We start from the raw sequence: 16,110 nt of genomic DNA on the forward strand, positions 1-16,110 counted from the left end.
AAGGCAGACAGCAGGGGGCAGGAGGCTTCTGGTATGTTCCATGATAGTCTTTGCACCATGAGCCCACCACCTAGCCTCTCTGTTTTCCCAGCCCCTGCTATCTATGGTCACATAAAAAGATACCTGTGCCGGGCGCAGTGGCTCACACCTGCAATCCCAGCACTTTGGGAGGCTGAGGTGGGTGGATCATAAGGTCAGGAGTTCGAGACCAGCCTGGTCAACATGCTGAAACCCCCATCTCTACTAAAAATACAAAAATTAGCCGGGCATGGTGGCAGGCACCTGTAGTCCCAGATACTCAGGAGGCTGAGGCAAGAGAATCGCTTGAACCCGGGAGGCGGAGGTTGCAGTGAGCCGAGATCGTGCCACTTCACTCCAGCCTGGACAACAGAGCGAGACTCTGTCTCAAAATAAATAAATAAATAAATAAAAGATACCTGTGCCACTTCAGCTTCCCATACTGAAAACCACCAACTCTCTTCCTACTTCTCCCTCCCAAAAGGACCTGTCTGTCACCCTACAACCTCTCTGCAATCTCTTACCTACAGTCTGCCTTCTGCAATCTCTCTAGTTTATATGATCCCTGTTTGCAAAAGATATGTTGGTAATAATTTCTGCTTCCCTGCTGTACACACACACACACACACACACACATACACACGCCTGCCAGCACCATTTTTCATTTTAAAAGCATTGGTGTCCATCATACAGAGAAATGCTTAGGATTGGAAACAGGAGGTACCAATGGAAAGTTCCACATGAGTCAAGAACTTCTCCTTGTCATTGCTTCTGGCCACAGCTCTGATGTCTGACCCCACCCCAGCTCAGTGGCCCAAGAGATGCTTTAGCTCATGTTCCATCTGTGTTCCTGAAGACCAGGTCTCCTCCTCTGTGATGGGGTGGGAGGTCCGTGACGGCAAGGCAATGAGGGGCACGTGCAGGCATTTTAAGGAATCGCTCTTCATCCACAGCTGGTCACTAACCATGATGAGACCACTGTCCCTTTCCACGACACCAGCTTCTTGCTAGGAACATCTGCCTGGGGTCTTTTCTCTCCCCGAAAGCCTCTTGCAGACATTCTTTGGAAAGTACTCCTGAGCTCTGTGTGTTTGTTGAAGGCTGCTCTTGTCACACAGTTGCTTGAGGGCAGGTTTCTCAGCCTTAGCACTGCTGACATTTCAGCCCAGATGATCCTCTGTGGTGGGGCCATCCTGTGTACTGTAGGGTGTTGAGGAGTGTCCCTGGGATCTACCCACCAGATGCCAGATGCATCTTCCCCATTATGATACCTGAATCATTCACATTTGCAAACTATTGAATGGATAAATAATTGATGCATAGATAAATAATTGATAGATGATTGATGAACACGTATATGTGATTGTTAGATAACTGATTCACAGATGGTAGATGTAATTAATAGATAACTGATTGGTAGGTAATTGATATGAATAGATGACAGATCCATAGAAAGATGATTGATTCATAATTGATAGATATGATTGCTAGATAGATAAGTAATTGATAGAGAGAAGATTGATAGGTAGATAGATGATCGATTGATAGATAATTGATATAGATAGATGATAGATCAAGGGTTGCAAGACGATTGTCTGATTGATAGATGATTGATATAGATAGATGATAGATGATGGATGGATGACAGGGGTTAGATCAACAAATGGATTCATGGATAGACAGATGGTGAATTTCTTCTTCTTCTTCTTCTTCTTCTTTTTTTTTTTTTGAGATGCAGTCTTGCTCTGTTGCCCAGGCTGGGGTGCAATGGCACAATCTCAGCTCACTGCAACCTCTGCCTCCCAGGTTCAAGTGCTTCTTCTGCCTCAGCCTCCCAAGTAGCTGGGATTAGAGGCACCCGCCACCACACCTGGCTAGTTTTTGTATTTTGAGTAGAGACGGGGCTTCACCGTGTTGGCCAAGCTGGTCTCAAACTCCTGACCTCAGGTGATCCACCCACCTCGGCCTCCCAAAGTGCTGAGATTACAGGTGTGAGCCACTGCTCCAGGCTGACGGTGAAGTTCTTATGCTCATGCCAGGTTGTCAACCTCAGCACTGTAGATATTTGAGGCTGGATGCTTCTCTGTGGTGGGGACCCTCCTGTGCATGGTAGGGTGTTGAGCGCCATCCCTGGGCTCCACCCACCAGATCCCAGTAGCATCCTTCCTTAAGTTGTGACAACCAGGGATGTTTCCTACATTTCCAACTATTCTTGAGGGTAGGGGAAGCCTTCTAGGTGACCCTTGTTCTTCTAGACCTGGCATCAGCCACCCTTGGCTACCTCTCAAACTTCTACATGACCCATTATATTTCTTTTTTTTTTTTCTTTTTGAGACAGAGTCTCACTTTGTCGCCCGGGCTGGAGTGCAGTGGTGCCATCTAGGCTTACTGCAAGCTCTGCCTCCCGGGTTCATGCCATAATCCTGCCTCAGCCTCCCGAGTAGCTGGGACTACAGGCACCTGCCACCACGCCCGGCTAATTTTTTTTTTCTTTTTTGTATTTTTAGTAGAGAAGGGGTTTCACCATGTTAGCCAGGATGGTCTCCATCTCCTGACCTCATGATCTGCCCACCTCAGCCTCCCAAAGTGCTGGGATTACAGACATGAGCCACCGTGCCCAGCCGACCCATTATATTTCTAAATCGATATCAAGGACTCTTGCTCAAACAGGTCTGGGTGCACTAACAGTGACCCTGAGACCACATTGTAAAATCGTGAACAACTTGGTCATAGGAGGTGTCCCAAAGCTGGATTCTTCCTGTGACCCTTGTGGCTCAGCACCAGGTGTGTACCTGTACCTCCTCCCTCCTGGAGCTGGAAGGGGTCTGATGCCTGGGTCATGGACAGCTCTGGACAGCCCCTGTGCCATAGATCCACATGTCAAAGGTCAAGAAGATGTCTTGGCCCCTGCAGGGAGATGCTTGAGCAGGGAGCTCTGAGCCTTGCTTCCTTCCCTACCCTAGTGGTTCAATGCAACCATGGCAGGTGAGGAGAGGGTCCTATGCAGCCATTCCTCCTGGGCTTTGGCAAATCACATCATAATCTATATGCTCCACTCTGCTAGTGTTGGACATTTCTCAACAGTAAGTCAACCAAAGAAAGGGGAACTGCATGAATACATGTTGTTGTTGTTATTGCTTTGCAGTGCCGTCTTTATATCTTCAAGTCTTGAGATCCTTGTCTTCCATTGAGTTTCTGAGGCCCATTGGCTTGTTCCTCATTTCTTTCTCTTATCCTATAATCTTGTGCTTTTCATGCTTTATCTTTCTTTTAAGGTTCTTCTTCTCTTTTATTTGGTATGATGACGCTTTCTCTAATTTCTCTGAAGTCTGTTGGTTAAAACTTTTCCTCTCTTTTCTCGGTGTATTGGTTTGCGACAGCTGCCATAACTAATTACCACTGATGTGGTGGCTTAAATAACAGCAATGCATTCTCTCCCCATCCTGGAGACCAGAAGTCTGAGATGAAGGTATTGGCAGGGTTGGTTCCTCATTAGAGCTCTGAGGGAAAATCTGTTCCAAGCTTTGCTGCAGCTTCTAGTGATTTTCTGGAAACAATTGGCATTTCATGGTGGCTAGAAGCATCCATCCATGCATCATCTATTCATCCATCCACCCATCTACCCACCCACCCATCTACCCACTCATCCATCCATCCACCTACCCATCCACCCACTCATCCATCCATCCACCCATCCATACATCTGCCCATCCATCTACCCATCAACCCAGCCATTCATCCACCCACACATCCAGCCACCTAAACACTGATCCATCCATCCACCCACCCACTTATCCATCCATCCATCCATCCATCCATCCATCCACACATGCATACACCTATTCATCTATCCATCCACCTGTCTATCCATCTACCCATCCATCTACCCATCCTCATCCATTCCTCATACACCCATTCACCCATCCTCCCACCCATCTATCCATTCACTCATCCATCTACCCATCCTCATCCATTCCTCATACAACCATTCACCCATCCTCCCACTCATCCATCTGTCCACCCATCCATCCACCCACACGTCCAACCACCTAAACACTGATCCATCCATCCACCCACCCACTTATCCATCCATCCATCCATCCATCCATCCATCCATCCATCCATCCACACACCCATACACCTATTCATCTATCCAGCCACCCATCTACACACCCATACACCTATTCATCTATCCAGCCACCCATCTATCCATCCACCCATCCATCTACCCATCCTCATCCATTCATCCACCCACACATCCTATCTAAACACTGATCCAGCCATCCACCCACTCACCCACCTACCCACCCATTCACAAACCCACCTACCATTCATCCACACACCCACCCACCCACCCATCCACCCACCCATCTGCCCACCCATGCACTCATCCACTCACCCACCCATCCATCCATCCACCCACCCATGTACCCATCATCCACCCATCTATGCATCTACCCATCCATCCACCCACCCATCCATCCATTTATTCACCCATCTACCCATCCATCCACTCTCGTCTCTGTCTTCATCTTCCCATGCCTTCTCTCTGTGTCTGTGCCTAAATTTCTCTTTCTCCTAAGGACACCAGTGAATTTTATTAGGGCCTCTCCCTACTCTATTATGACCACATTTTGACTTCACTAATGACATAGACGCAGACCCTATTTCTAAGTAAGAAATGGCCATAATAAAGAGAGTATCAGCCACGGTGTGGCCCACGACAACTTCCTTCTACGTAATCAAAGTAGGTAATTGAAGCCAGCGTCTGTTTTGTCTTCCAAATCCACAGCTCCAACAGAGTGCCATTTGCTGTCTTTGGGGTTGAGGGCCTCCTGAGGCAGCCCTATCAAAAGAACCACAAACTGGGTGGTGCAAACACCCCCAGAAAACAGAAAGGAGAGCAGACGACAAGCACGGGGCTGGCTTGTGGTTCCTTAGGGCTGGTGCCTCTCACTCCCCTGTGTGTTCAACAGCTGGGACAGCCCCCAGCACTCAGGAAAGAGGGGTGGTTATAGCCAGAAGACAATGGCTGGCAAAAAAGGGTCTGTCACCGGCATGCAATCCCTGCTGCCCATGAGGAGATGCCTTTTGTCTATTTCTCATCCCAACCCTGTAAGGTCCACCCGGAACAAGACTGCAGTGATCACTGCACTCAGCATCTGAACCCTTTAGAAAGGGGTTCCCAGGGCTGGGAATGAGGGGAGAGCAGCTTTATGCACAATAGCCAAGAATCAGGAACACGCCAGGCGCGGTGGCTCACACCTGTCATCCCAGCACTTTGGGAGGCCGAGGCGGGCAGATCATGGGAGGTCAGGAGTTTGAAACCAGCCTGGCCAACATGATGAAATCTTGTCGCTACTAAAATTATTAAAAAAAAAAAATGGGCTGGGTGTGATGGCTCATGTCTGTAATCCCAGCACTTTGGGAGGCCGAGGAGGGTGGATCATTCATCGGAGGTCAGGAGTTTGAGACCAGCCTGGCCAACATGATGAAACCCCGTCGTTACTAAAATTACAAAAAAAAAAAAAAAAAAAAAAGGGCTGGGCGCGGTGGCTCACGTCTGTAGTCCCAGCACTTTGGGAGGCTGAGGAGGGTGGATCACCTGAGGTCAGCAGTTCACAACCAGCCTGGCCAACATGGTGAAACCCCGTCTCTAGTAAAAATACAAAAATTAGCTGGGTGCGGTGGTGCATGCCTGTAGTCCCAGCTACTCCAGAGGCTGAGGCAGGAAAATTGCTTGAACCGGGGAAGCGCAGGTTGCCGAGAGCCGAGCTCACACCATTGCACTCCAGCCTGGGCAAAAAGAGCGAAACTCCCTCTCAAAAAAAAAAAATTACAAAAAAATTAGCCAGGTGCGGGGGCAGGTTCTTGTAGCCCCAGCTACTTGGGAGGCTGAGGCAGGAGAATTGCTTGAACCCAGGAGGCGGAGGTTGCACTGAGCCAAGATCGCACCACTACACTCCAGCCTGGGCAACAGAGCAAGACTCCATCTCAAAAAAAAAAAAAAAAAAAAAAATCAGAAAGAAAGAAAATGTCCATCCACAGGAGAATGAATAAACAGAATGTGGTCTGTCCACACAGCGGACTATTATGCACCCACTGAAAGGACTCAAGCTCTGACCCAGGCCGCAGCGTGGATGAAATTTGAAGACCCCTGGCTCAGTGACAGAAGCTAGACACAAAAGACCACATATTGTAGAATTTTATTCTTATAAAACATCTAGAATAGGCAAATCCACAGAGACAGGAAGCAGATTTGAGGTTCACAGGGGCTGGGGACAGGAATGAAGAGGATTAGCAGTTGTGGGGTTCTGAAGGGTTTTTGTTTTGTTTTGAGATGGAGTTTTGCTTTTGTTGCCCAGGCTGGAGTGCAATGGCGTGATCTCGGCTCACTGCAACCTCTGCCCCCGACCCAGGTTCAAGCGATTCTCCTGCCTTAGCCTCTGGAGTAGCTGGGATTACAGGCATGTGCCACAACACCTGGTTAATTTTTTTTGTATTTTTAGTAGAGACAGGGTTTCACCATGTTGGGCAGGCTGGTCTCGAACTCCTGACCTCAGGTGATCCACCTGCCTCGGCCTCCCAAAGTGATGGGATTACAGACGTGAGTCACCGCGCCTGGCCCATTTGTTTTTGTTTGTTTGTTTGTTTGTTTTAATTTTAGTAACGACAGGATTTCACCATGTTGGCCAGGCTGGTCTCGAACTCCTGACCTCAGGTGATCCACCCGCCTCGGCCTCCCAAAGTGCTGGAATTACAGGTGTGAGCCATGATGCCCGGCCAGGTCCTGAGTTTTGTTTAGGGAGAAAAATGGTTCTGGAATTGCATTATGGTGTTGTTTGCACATCTGTGAATATATTAAAAACCATTGAACTGTATGAATGAGTGAAAGCTTATGGTATGTAACTCACGTCTTGGTAAAGCTGTTTTTTTGTTTGTTGGTTTTGTTTTGTTTTGTTTTGAGACAGAGTCTCGCTCTGTTGCCCAGGCTGGATGGAGTACAGTGGTGCGATCTCGGCTCACTGCAAGCTCCGCCTCCCGGGTTCACACCATTCTCCTGCCTCAGCCTCCTGAGTAGCTGGGACTTGCCACCATGCCACCACGCCCGGCTAATTTTTTTGTTTTTTTGTTTTTGTAGTAGAGATGGGGTTTCGCCGTGTTAGCCAGGATACTCTTGATCTCCTGACCTCGTGATCTGCCCACCTCGGCCTTCCAAAGTGCTGGGATTACAGGTGTGAGCCACCGTGCCCGGCTGGCAAAGCTGTTTTAAGAAGAAATAAGTGACAGGGCTGGAGGAGATACACACAGACCCTCAAGAGGAGAGAAACATTGCTGGACGCATTGCTGCCAGACAGGTGTGCATTTTCCTGCAAAGCATAAGAAAAAGGGTCCAACCTGGCCAGGTGCAGTGGCTCACGCCTGTCATCCCAGCACTTTAGGAGGCCGGGGCTGGTGGCTCACCTGAGGTCAGGAATTCAAGACCAGCCTGGTTAACATGGTGAAACTCTTTTTGGGGCTACAAAAAATAAAAAATCAGCCGGGCGTGGTGGTGCATGCCTGTAATCCCAGCTACTCGGGAGGCTGAGGCAGGAGAATCGCTTGAAGCAGGGAGGCAGAGGTTGCAGTGAGCCGAGATCACGCCATTGCATTCCAGCCTGGATGACAGACTTCGAAAAGAAAAGAGGGGAGAGGGGAGAGGGAAGGAGAGGAGAGAGGGAAGGAGAGCAGACAGGGAAGGGGAGGGGAGAGGGAAGGGGGGGAGAGGGGAGAGGGAAGGGGGAGAGGGGAGAGGGAAGGGGAGGGGAGAGGAGAGAGGGAAGGAGAGGGGAGAGAGGAGAGAGGAGAGGAGAGAGGGAAGGAGAGGAGAGAGGGAAGGAGAGGAGAGAGGGAAGGAGAGGAGAGAGGGGAGGGGAGAGGAGAGGAGAGAGGGGAGAGGAGAGGAGAGAGGGAAGGGGAGGGTAGAGGAGAGAGGGAAGGAGAGGGGAGAGAGGAGAGAGAGGAGAGAGAGGAGAGAGAGGAGAGAGAGGAGAGAGGAGGGTCCCACCTACAGCCCCTGAGCGCCCACCTGTGGTCTGTCCGTTGCTTCAGACAATTCAGTGCCCAGAAATTTCTGGACAGCCACCTCTGCAGGCCAGACACCGCCAAGAACAACCGTTGTGCTGATTTTCTAAACTTTCCATCCTGCCCCCTGAGCCCCGGTGGGGCCCAAACCGCAAGCCAGTGCCTCCTGTGTCAGGGCAGCTGGCGTCAGTTAGAGGTAATTTCTTGATTAGTCATGCGCGTTCCTCAGCAGTCCTGGCTGTCTGTCTTCCCCGGGGGCTGTCCGGTGGTGGCCACAGGGGACAGACTCGAAATGGCAACAGATCTGGCTGCCAAGAGGCTGCTTGCTGGATCCCCAGACCACACAGGTACAGACATGAGGGTGGCCAGGTGAGGCCGCCATTGCAGGACTTTCAACAGCAAGTGGTGTTTAAATGTGTGCGAGGCACTGCTGCCTACGTGGAGAGTTAAAGCAACAAATTCCAGCCCAGGTGTGTTGCTCACACCTGTAATCCCAATGCTTTAGGAGGCCAAGGCAGGAGGATTGCTTGAGGCCAGGAGTTTGAGACCAGCCTGGGCAACATAGCCAAACCCCATGTCCACAAAAAATAAAAATATTAGCTGGGCAGGGTGGCATGCACCTGCAGTCCCAGCTACTCAGGAGGATTGCTTGAGGCCAGGAGTTTGAGACCAGCCTGGGAAACGTAGCAAAACTCTGTATCTATAAAAAATAAAAATATTAGCTGGGCATGGTGGCATGCACCTGCAGTCCCAACTCCTCAGGAGGACTGCTTGAATCCAGGAGTTTGAGACCAGCCTGGGAAACATAGCAAAACTCTGTATCTATAAAAAATAAAAATGTGAGCTGGGCATGGAGGTACTGTCACCTGTAGTCCCAGCTACTCAGGAGGCTGAGGCAGGAGGATTGCTTGAGGCCAGGAGTTTGAGACCAGCCTGGGAAACATAGCAAAACTCTGTATCTACAAAAAATAAGAATATTAGCTGGGCGTGGTTGTACTCTAACCTGTAGTCCCAACTACTCAGGAGGCTGAGGCAGGAGGATTGCTTGAGGCCAGGCATTGGAGGCTGCAGTGAGTTACGTTTGCACTACTGCCCTCCAGCCTGGGCAACAAGGCAAGACCCCATCTCTATAAAACAAACAAACAAAAGAACAATTCCAGGGCACCCCTGTTTCCAGCTCTGTCCACTTTACATTCTCAAAATAAAAATAGTGTCCCTTTGACAGACACTTTTTCATCAGCAGCTCATGGATAAAGCGTCTCTCCTTCCAGATGTCCCCCACGGCCACACCAAGCGGAACCCAAAGAAGGAAGGGTCTGCTTTTCCTTCTGAAGCCATAGGTGGCTGGAGGTGCCCAGCTGGCCGTGGGGGCGGTGCTGACTCGTGCATAACTGTAGGTTTCACACCTGGGCACGGACCGGCGGGGCAGAAAACTTCTCCCTGAAACTGAAACGAAAACTCCGGGCCATTTTAAAACCAGCTTGAGGAAGCTGTTTGTAGAGCAGTTGGTAAGGAGTCGCAGGTCTCCTCTGGAGGAAGAAAGAGCAGGGAGGAGCCGTGGGTTGACGTGGGTGATAAAAGCTGGAAAGACTTTGGAGGCTGTGGGTTGGTCTCCTGGCACTCGGATTGTGTGTTTTCTGCTAATAGACGCTTTGTGGGTGGATGTCCCTGAGATGAGAGGACTAATACCCAGACTAATACTGCCGGGGTGTCAAGAATTCCCATTAAGACCACCCTGGGGGCTGACGGTGGCTTTGTGGTTTCCATCCACGGGGGACACTGAGTGAGTCTTGAGGTTTGTATGACAGTGCATTCAACCTGCCCAGGGGAGCCACAAGCCCCACTGTGGATCTTCCAAGAGTCTCAGCCTCTGACATGGGCCGAGGTCTCCAATGACCTCCCTGATCCAAGGAAGGAGGGGAGGGAGGGAGGGAGGGAAGGAAGGAAGGAAGGAAGGAAGGAAGGAAGGGAGGGAAGGAAGGAAGGAAAGGATGGAGGGAGGGAGGGAAGGAGGGAGGGAGGGAGGAAAGAAGGAAGGAAGGGAGGAAGAGAGGAAAGAGAGAGGGAGGGAGGGAAGGAACGAAGGAGGGAGGGAGGGAAGAGAAGGAAGGATGGGAGGGAAGGAGGAAAGAAAGGATGGAGGGAAGGAAGGAGAGAGGAGAAAGAGGAAAGACAGAAGGAAGGAAGGGAGAAAGGGAGGAAGGGAGGGAAAGGAGGAAGGGAGGGAAGGAAGAAAGGGAAAGAAGGAGGAAAGGGAAGGAAGGAAGAAGGAAGAGAAGGAAGGGAGGGAGGGAGTCAGGGAAGGAAGGATGGGAAGAAGGGAGGGAGGAGAAAAGAAAGGAAGGGAAGGAGGGAGGGAAGGAAGGAAGGAGGGAGGGAGGGAAGAGAAGGAAGGATGGGAGGGAAGGAGGAAAGAAAGGAGGGAGGGAAGGAAGGAGAGAGGAGAAAGAGGAAAGACAGAAGGAAGGTAGGAAGGAAGGGAGAAAGGGAGGAAGGGAGGGAAAGGAGGAAGGGAGGGAAAGAAGGAAGGGAGGGAAGGAAGGAAGGGAAGGAAGGAGGAAAGGGAAGGAAGGAAGAAGGAAGAGAAGGAAGGGAGGGAGGGAAGGATGGAGGGAAGAAGAGAAGGAAGGACAGAGGAGTAAGGAAGAAGAAGGGAGAAGACAGGAAAGAAGAAAAGAATGACAGAGGGTGAAGAAAGGAAGCAGAGAGGGAGGGAAGGAAGGAGGAGAGGGAAGGAGGAACTCAGGGAGGGAGGGATGGAGGAGACAGGAGGTCCTGCTAAAGCATTTCCCCCGCCTTGGTCCCCGGGGAGCGGCGCTCAGGAGCCCTCCCGGCAGCAGCCACCTCTTTACCTGCGCCCCTGACCGGTGCACCCTTCTCTCCTTCCCTTGCAGAGCCCGGGCGAGGACCCCTCCAGGATGCAGGTCCCGAACAGCACCGGCCCGGACAACGCGACGCTGCAGATGCTGCGGAACCCGGCGATCGCGGTGGCCCTGCCCGTGGTGTACTCGCTGGTGGCGGCGGTCAGCATCCCGGGCAACCTCTTCTCTCTGTGGGTCCTGTGCCGGCGCATCGGGCCCAGATCCCCGTCGGTCATCTTCATGATCAACCTGAGCGTCACGGACCTGATGCTGGCCAGCGTGTTGCCTTTCCAAATCTACTACCATTGCAACCGCCACCACTGGGTATTCGGGGTGCTGCTTTGCAACGTGGTGACCGTGGCCTTTTACGCAAATATGTATTCCAGCATCCTCACCATGACCTGTATCAGCGTGGAGCGCTTCCTGGGGGTCCTGTACCCGCTCAGCTCCAAGCGCTGGCGCCGCCGTCGTTACGCGGTGGCCGCGTGTGCAGGGACCTGGCTGCTGCTCCTGACCGCCCTGTCCCCGCTGGCGCGCACCGATCTCACCTACCCGGTGCACGCCCTGGGTATCATCACCTGCTTCGACGTCCTCAAGTGGACGATGCTCCCCAGCGTGGCCATGTGGGCCGTGTTCCTCTTCACCATCTTCATCCTGCTGTTCCTCATCCCGTTCGTGATCACCGTGGCCTGTTACACGGCCACCATCCTCAAGCTGTTGCGCACGGAGGAGGCGCACGGCCGGGAGCAGCGGAGGCGCGCGGTGGGCCTGGCCGCGGTGGTCTTGCTGGCCTTTGTCACCTGCTTCGCCCCCAACAACTTCGTGCTCCTGGCGCACATCGTGAGCCGGCTGTTCTACGGCAAGAGCTACTACCACGTGTACAAGCTCACGCTGTGTCTCAGCTGCCTCAACAACTGTCTGGACCCGTTTGTTTATTACTTTGCGTCCCGGGAATTCCAGCTGCGCCTGCGGGAATATTTGGGCTGCCGCCGGGTGCCCAGAGACCCCCTGGACACGCGCCGCGAGAGCCTCTTCTCCGCCAGGACCACGTCCGTGCGCTCCGAGGCCGCTGCGCACCCTGAAGGGATGGAGGGAGCCCCCAGGCCCGGCCTCCAGAGGCAGGAGAGTGTGTTCTGAGTCCCGGGGGCGCAGCTTGGAGAGCCGGGGGCGCAGCTTGGAGAGCCGGGAGCGCAGCTTGGAGATCCAGGGGCGCATGGAGAGGCCACGGTGCCAGAGGTTCAGGGAGAACAGCTGCGTTGCTCCCAGGCACTGCAGAGGGCCGGTGGGGAAGGGTCTCCAGGCTTTATTCCTCCCAGGCTCTGCAGAGGCACCGGTGAGGAAGGGTCTCCAGGCTTCACTCAGGGTAGAGAAACAAGCAAAGCCCAGCAGCGCACAGGGCGCTTTGTTATCCTGCAGAGGGTGCCTCTGCCTCTCTGTGTCAGGGGACAGCTTGTGCCACCATGCCCGGCTAATTTTTGTATTTTTTTTTAGTAGAGCCGGGCTGTCACCCCCGAGCTCCTCAGACACTCCTTCTCACACCTGTCCACACCCGAGGGTGGATATTCAACCAGCCCCACCACCTCCCCAACTCGGTTTCTGGATATCCTCCCTGGGCGACCTGCGAGCCCCATTCCCAGCTCTTCTCCCTGCTGACATCGTACCTTAGTTGTGGTTCTGGCCTTCTCCATTCTACTCCAGGGGTTCTGGTCTCCGTAGCCTGGTGCACGCCAAAATTTCTGTTTATTTCACTCAGGGGCACTGTGGTTGCTGTGGTTGGAATTCTTCTTTCAGAGGAGCGCCTGGGGCCCCTGCAAGTCAGCTACTCTCCGTCCCCACTTCCCCCCCACACACACCCCACCCTGTTGCTGACCAAGGTGATTTTTGGCACATTTGTTCTGACCTGGCTTGGTGGGACCCCACCCCTATTCTGCTTCTGTGAGTCGCTGATAGAGAAGGAGTTCCCATCAGGCCCCTGGAACACACTCAGGCTTCCCTGACTCAGGACAAGGACCACGGGAGGCCCAGGTGCGGAAAGGAGGCTCCGTGAGATGGGGCCCAGCCCATCCCAACCCAAGGGTGCAGCTTGATTCAGGAGTTCCCCACCTCCTGCCCATTCTCTGCGTCCTTTTACCCCATGGAGAGCCTCAGCCATGGCAAGTCCATCTGGAGTCCAGGGAGCAGGCAACTGGCCTGACCCATGAGACCGTTTGGAGACCAAGCAGCAGACGCAGGCGTGGACCCCAGGAACCTACAGGGGTGTCAGCCGCTGAGCCCCCTCCCTGCTGTGTGGGTGGTGAGCAGGCTGGGTCTTTGTCTGTCTTCTTCTACACGGGATGTGCCTGCACCAGCCCCAACACCTGGGCTGGTTTAGTGCAAAGAAGAGCTCTGGCTCTCCAGGGGTGCTGGGACATCATGTGGAATTGGATCCCAGGCTCTCTTGGGCGAGAAAGACCATTCTGGAGGTGGGAGTGGGAGAGCTGCCTGTCTGCCCAGGGGCTCTGCATCTCCACAGTGGGTGGCCTTGGATGCCCGGCCCCTCCCTTTCTGTGCACTGGGGACGCTGATGGAGGCTGAAGCTGCTGTTCGGAGGCCCTCTATTGGTGCCTCTCTCCTGCCGTCATCACTATGGCAGGAAAACAGACATGGTTCAGTAATGAATTATCATTCCCAAAACCCATGTCCACCTGGAACATCAGGATGGGACCATGTTTGAAAATCGGGTCTTTCCAAATGTAATTAAGTAAGGCGAGGCCATCCTGCATTTACAATGGGCCCAATCCAGTGTCCCTATGAGAGACGGAAGAGGAGACACAGACACAAAGGAGGAGGCCACATAAAGACAGAGGCAGAGACTGCAGTGATGCTGCCACAAGCCCAGGGATGCCTGGAGTCCCCAGGAGCTGGGAGAGGCAGGAAGGATCCTCCCCTAGAGTCTCTGGAGGGAACTGGATACAATTGCAGAGTGCACTAAACAGTTGCCCCAGAAAGACATGTCTTGTTTTAAAGCCCAGAACCTGAAATTATTATAGATTTTATTTGGTAATAAGGAATTTTGCATATGTAATTACTTAAGGATATGAAGATGAGATTGTGCTGGATTATTAAGCACCCTAAATGCCGTGACAGGTGTCCTTCTAAGAGACAGAAGAGGAGACAGAGAGACAGAGCAGGAGGACACGTGGAGACAGAGGCAGACTGGAGTGAGGGGGCCACAAACCCAGGGACACCTGGAGCCCCCAGGAGGTGGGAGAGGCAGGAAGGATCCTCCCCTAGAGCCTCCCAGAAGGAACTGGATACAATTGTAGTGGATTGAATAGTGGCCCCCAGAAACATTTGTCCATATCCTAATGCTCAGAGTCTGTGAGTAAGACCTTATTTGGAAATAGGGTCTTTGCAGATGTGATTAAGTTTAGGACCTTGAGATTGGATCATTCTGGATTAAGGCGGGCCCTAAATGCAATGACAGGTGTCCTTCTAAGAGACAGAAGAGGAGACACAGACACAGAGGAGAAGGCCACATGGAAATGGAGGCAGAGACTGGAGTGATGCGGCCACAAACCCAGGGACACCTGGAGCCCTCAGGAGCTGGGAGAGGCAGGAAGGATCCTCCCCTAGAGCCTCCAGGAGGAACTGGAGGATGCGTAAGAGACCCAGAACTTCCACAGAAGGAGGAAAATTAACCTCCTGCTTCTCTAGACTGTTCCAAAGCTGAACCCTAGAAAGCAAAGCTGATACAGAAGCATCCAGGCCGCAGGAGTACAGGCCGCAAGTGCTGAGCGTGGGCCTTGGGTGTGTCTCATGGGGGAAAAAAAAACTGTGAAAAACCTCAGAGTAGCATCTTCACAGTAACCCACGGACGATCCCTAAACTGCCTTGTAAACAAAAATGAGAGCTTGAGTCAGAGGAAGCCGAGACAATATCCTTCCTCGACAACGTGCAAGAACCCTGACGTCCCCCAGCAAAGGAAGACGTTGCAAGCAGGCAAAATGCGTCAATTTTTTTTTTTTTTTTTTTTTTTGGTCAGTATGATGATTTTTGCAGCCACTTGGCTATGGAGAGCAGCCGACACCCCCTCTTACAGCCGTGGATGTTTCCTGGAAGCTGACTCAGTCTGTTCACTGGCTGAGCTTTGAGTGAAAAGATAACACAGGTCTATTGACTCACACACATGTTTTAAGATGGAAGACTTTACTTCTGTTCTTGGCAGGACATGGAGAGAGGGAGGGATTCCAAAAAGTCTCAGCCTCCGTCAAGGCGTGGCAGCTTATGCTGGTAATCCCAGCACTTTGGGAGGCTCAGGCGGGAGGACTGATTGAGTCCGGGTGTTCAAGGGCCAACCTAGGCAACACAGTGAGAACTCATCTCTGTAAAAAATAAAAATAAAACATTAAAAAAAACATGAGCTTTGAAGCTGCTTCTATTTTTTCCCAGTGCAGAGGGCAAATGTGTTTCTGTCTCTGATTTCTGCAGGGCTTGCATTTTAAACACAGATCCCATTTTATGCTGGATCCAATGTCTTATCCTCTTCATAGGCTCCTTGTCTTGGTCCGTTTATCCTGCTGGAAACAAACAAAAAACCAAACAAACAAAACACCATTGCATTACTCAGAGGGACAGAACTAATAGGATAGATATATAAGTAGATAGATAGATAGATACATAGATAGAAGATAGATTAGGTAGATGATAGATAGTAGATAGATAAACAGATAGATAGTAGATAGATTAGATAGATAGATAGTAGATTAGATAGATACTAGATAGATTATATAGAGAGTAGATAGATTAGATAGATAGATAGACAGATAGATGGATAGATAGTAGATAGATTAGATAGAGAGTAGATAGATTAGATAGATAGACAATAGATAGATTAGGTAGATAGATAGTAGATAGATTAGACAGATACATAGTAGATTGATTAGATAGATAGATGATAGATTAGGTAGATAGATAGTAGATAGATTAGATAGATAGTAGATAGATTAGATAGATAGTAGATAGATTAGGTAGATAGATAGTAGATAGATTAGATAGATAGATGGTAGATAGATTAGATAGAGAGATAGATAGATAGATAATAGATAGGTTAGGTAGATAGATAGTAGATAGATTAGATAGATAGTAGATAGATTAGATAGATAGTAGATAGATTAGATAGATGGTA

General features: G+C 51.2%; 1 protein-coding gene across 4 annotated transcripts in view; it reads left to right on the forward strand.

Moving 5' to 3' along the window:
- Positions 1-15,340, forward strand: part of P2RY8 (P2Y receptor family member 8) — a 75,874-nt gene extending 60,534 nt beyond the window's left edge. For 3 of the 4 annotated variants that reach the window (XM_054677318.2, XM_063805055.1, XM_054677319.2), the window contains exon 2: positions 10,977-15,340. In XM_054677318.2, coding sequence (XP_054533293.1) covers positions 11,001-12,080 — 1,080 coding nt within the window. In that variant the 5' untranslated portion in view covers positions 10,977-11,000 and the 3' untranslated portion in view covers positions 12,081-15,340. Of the gene's footprint in view, positions 1-9,436; positions 9,878-10,976 lie in introns of those variants that run through there. The other variant, XM_063805056.1, reaches the window with a different exon arrangement.
- Positions 15,341-16,110: the final 770 nt, after the last annotated feature.

Source organism: Pan troglodytes, chromosome Y (genome assembly GCF_028858775.2).
Source record: "Pan troglodytes isolate AG18354 chromosome Y, NHGRI_mPanTro3-v2.0_pri, whole genome shotgun sequence".
Taxonomy (NCBI): Eukaryota; Metazoa; Chordata; class Mammalia; order Primates; family Hominidae; genus Pan; species Pan troglodytes.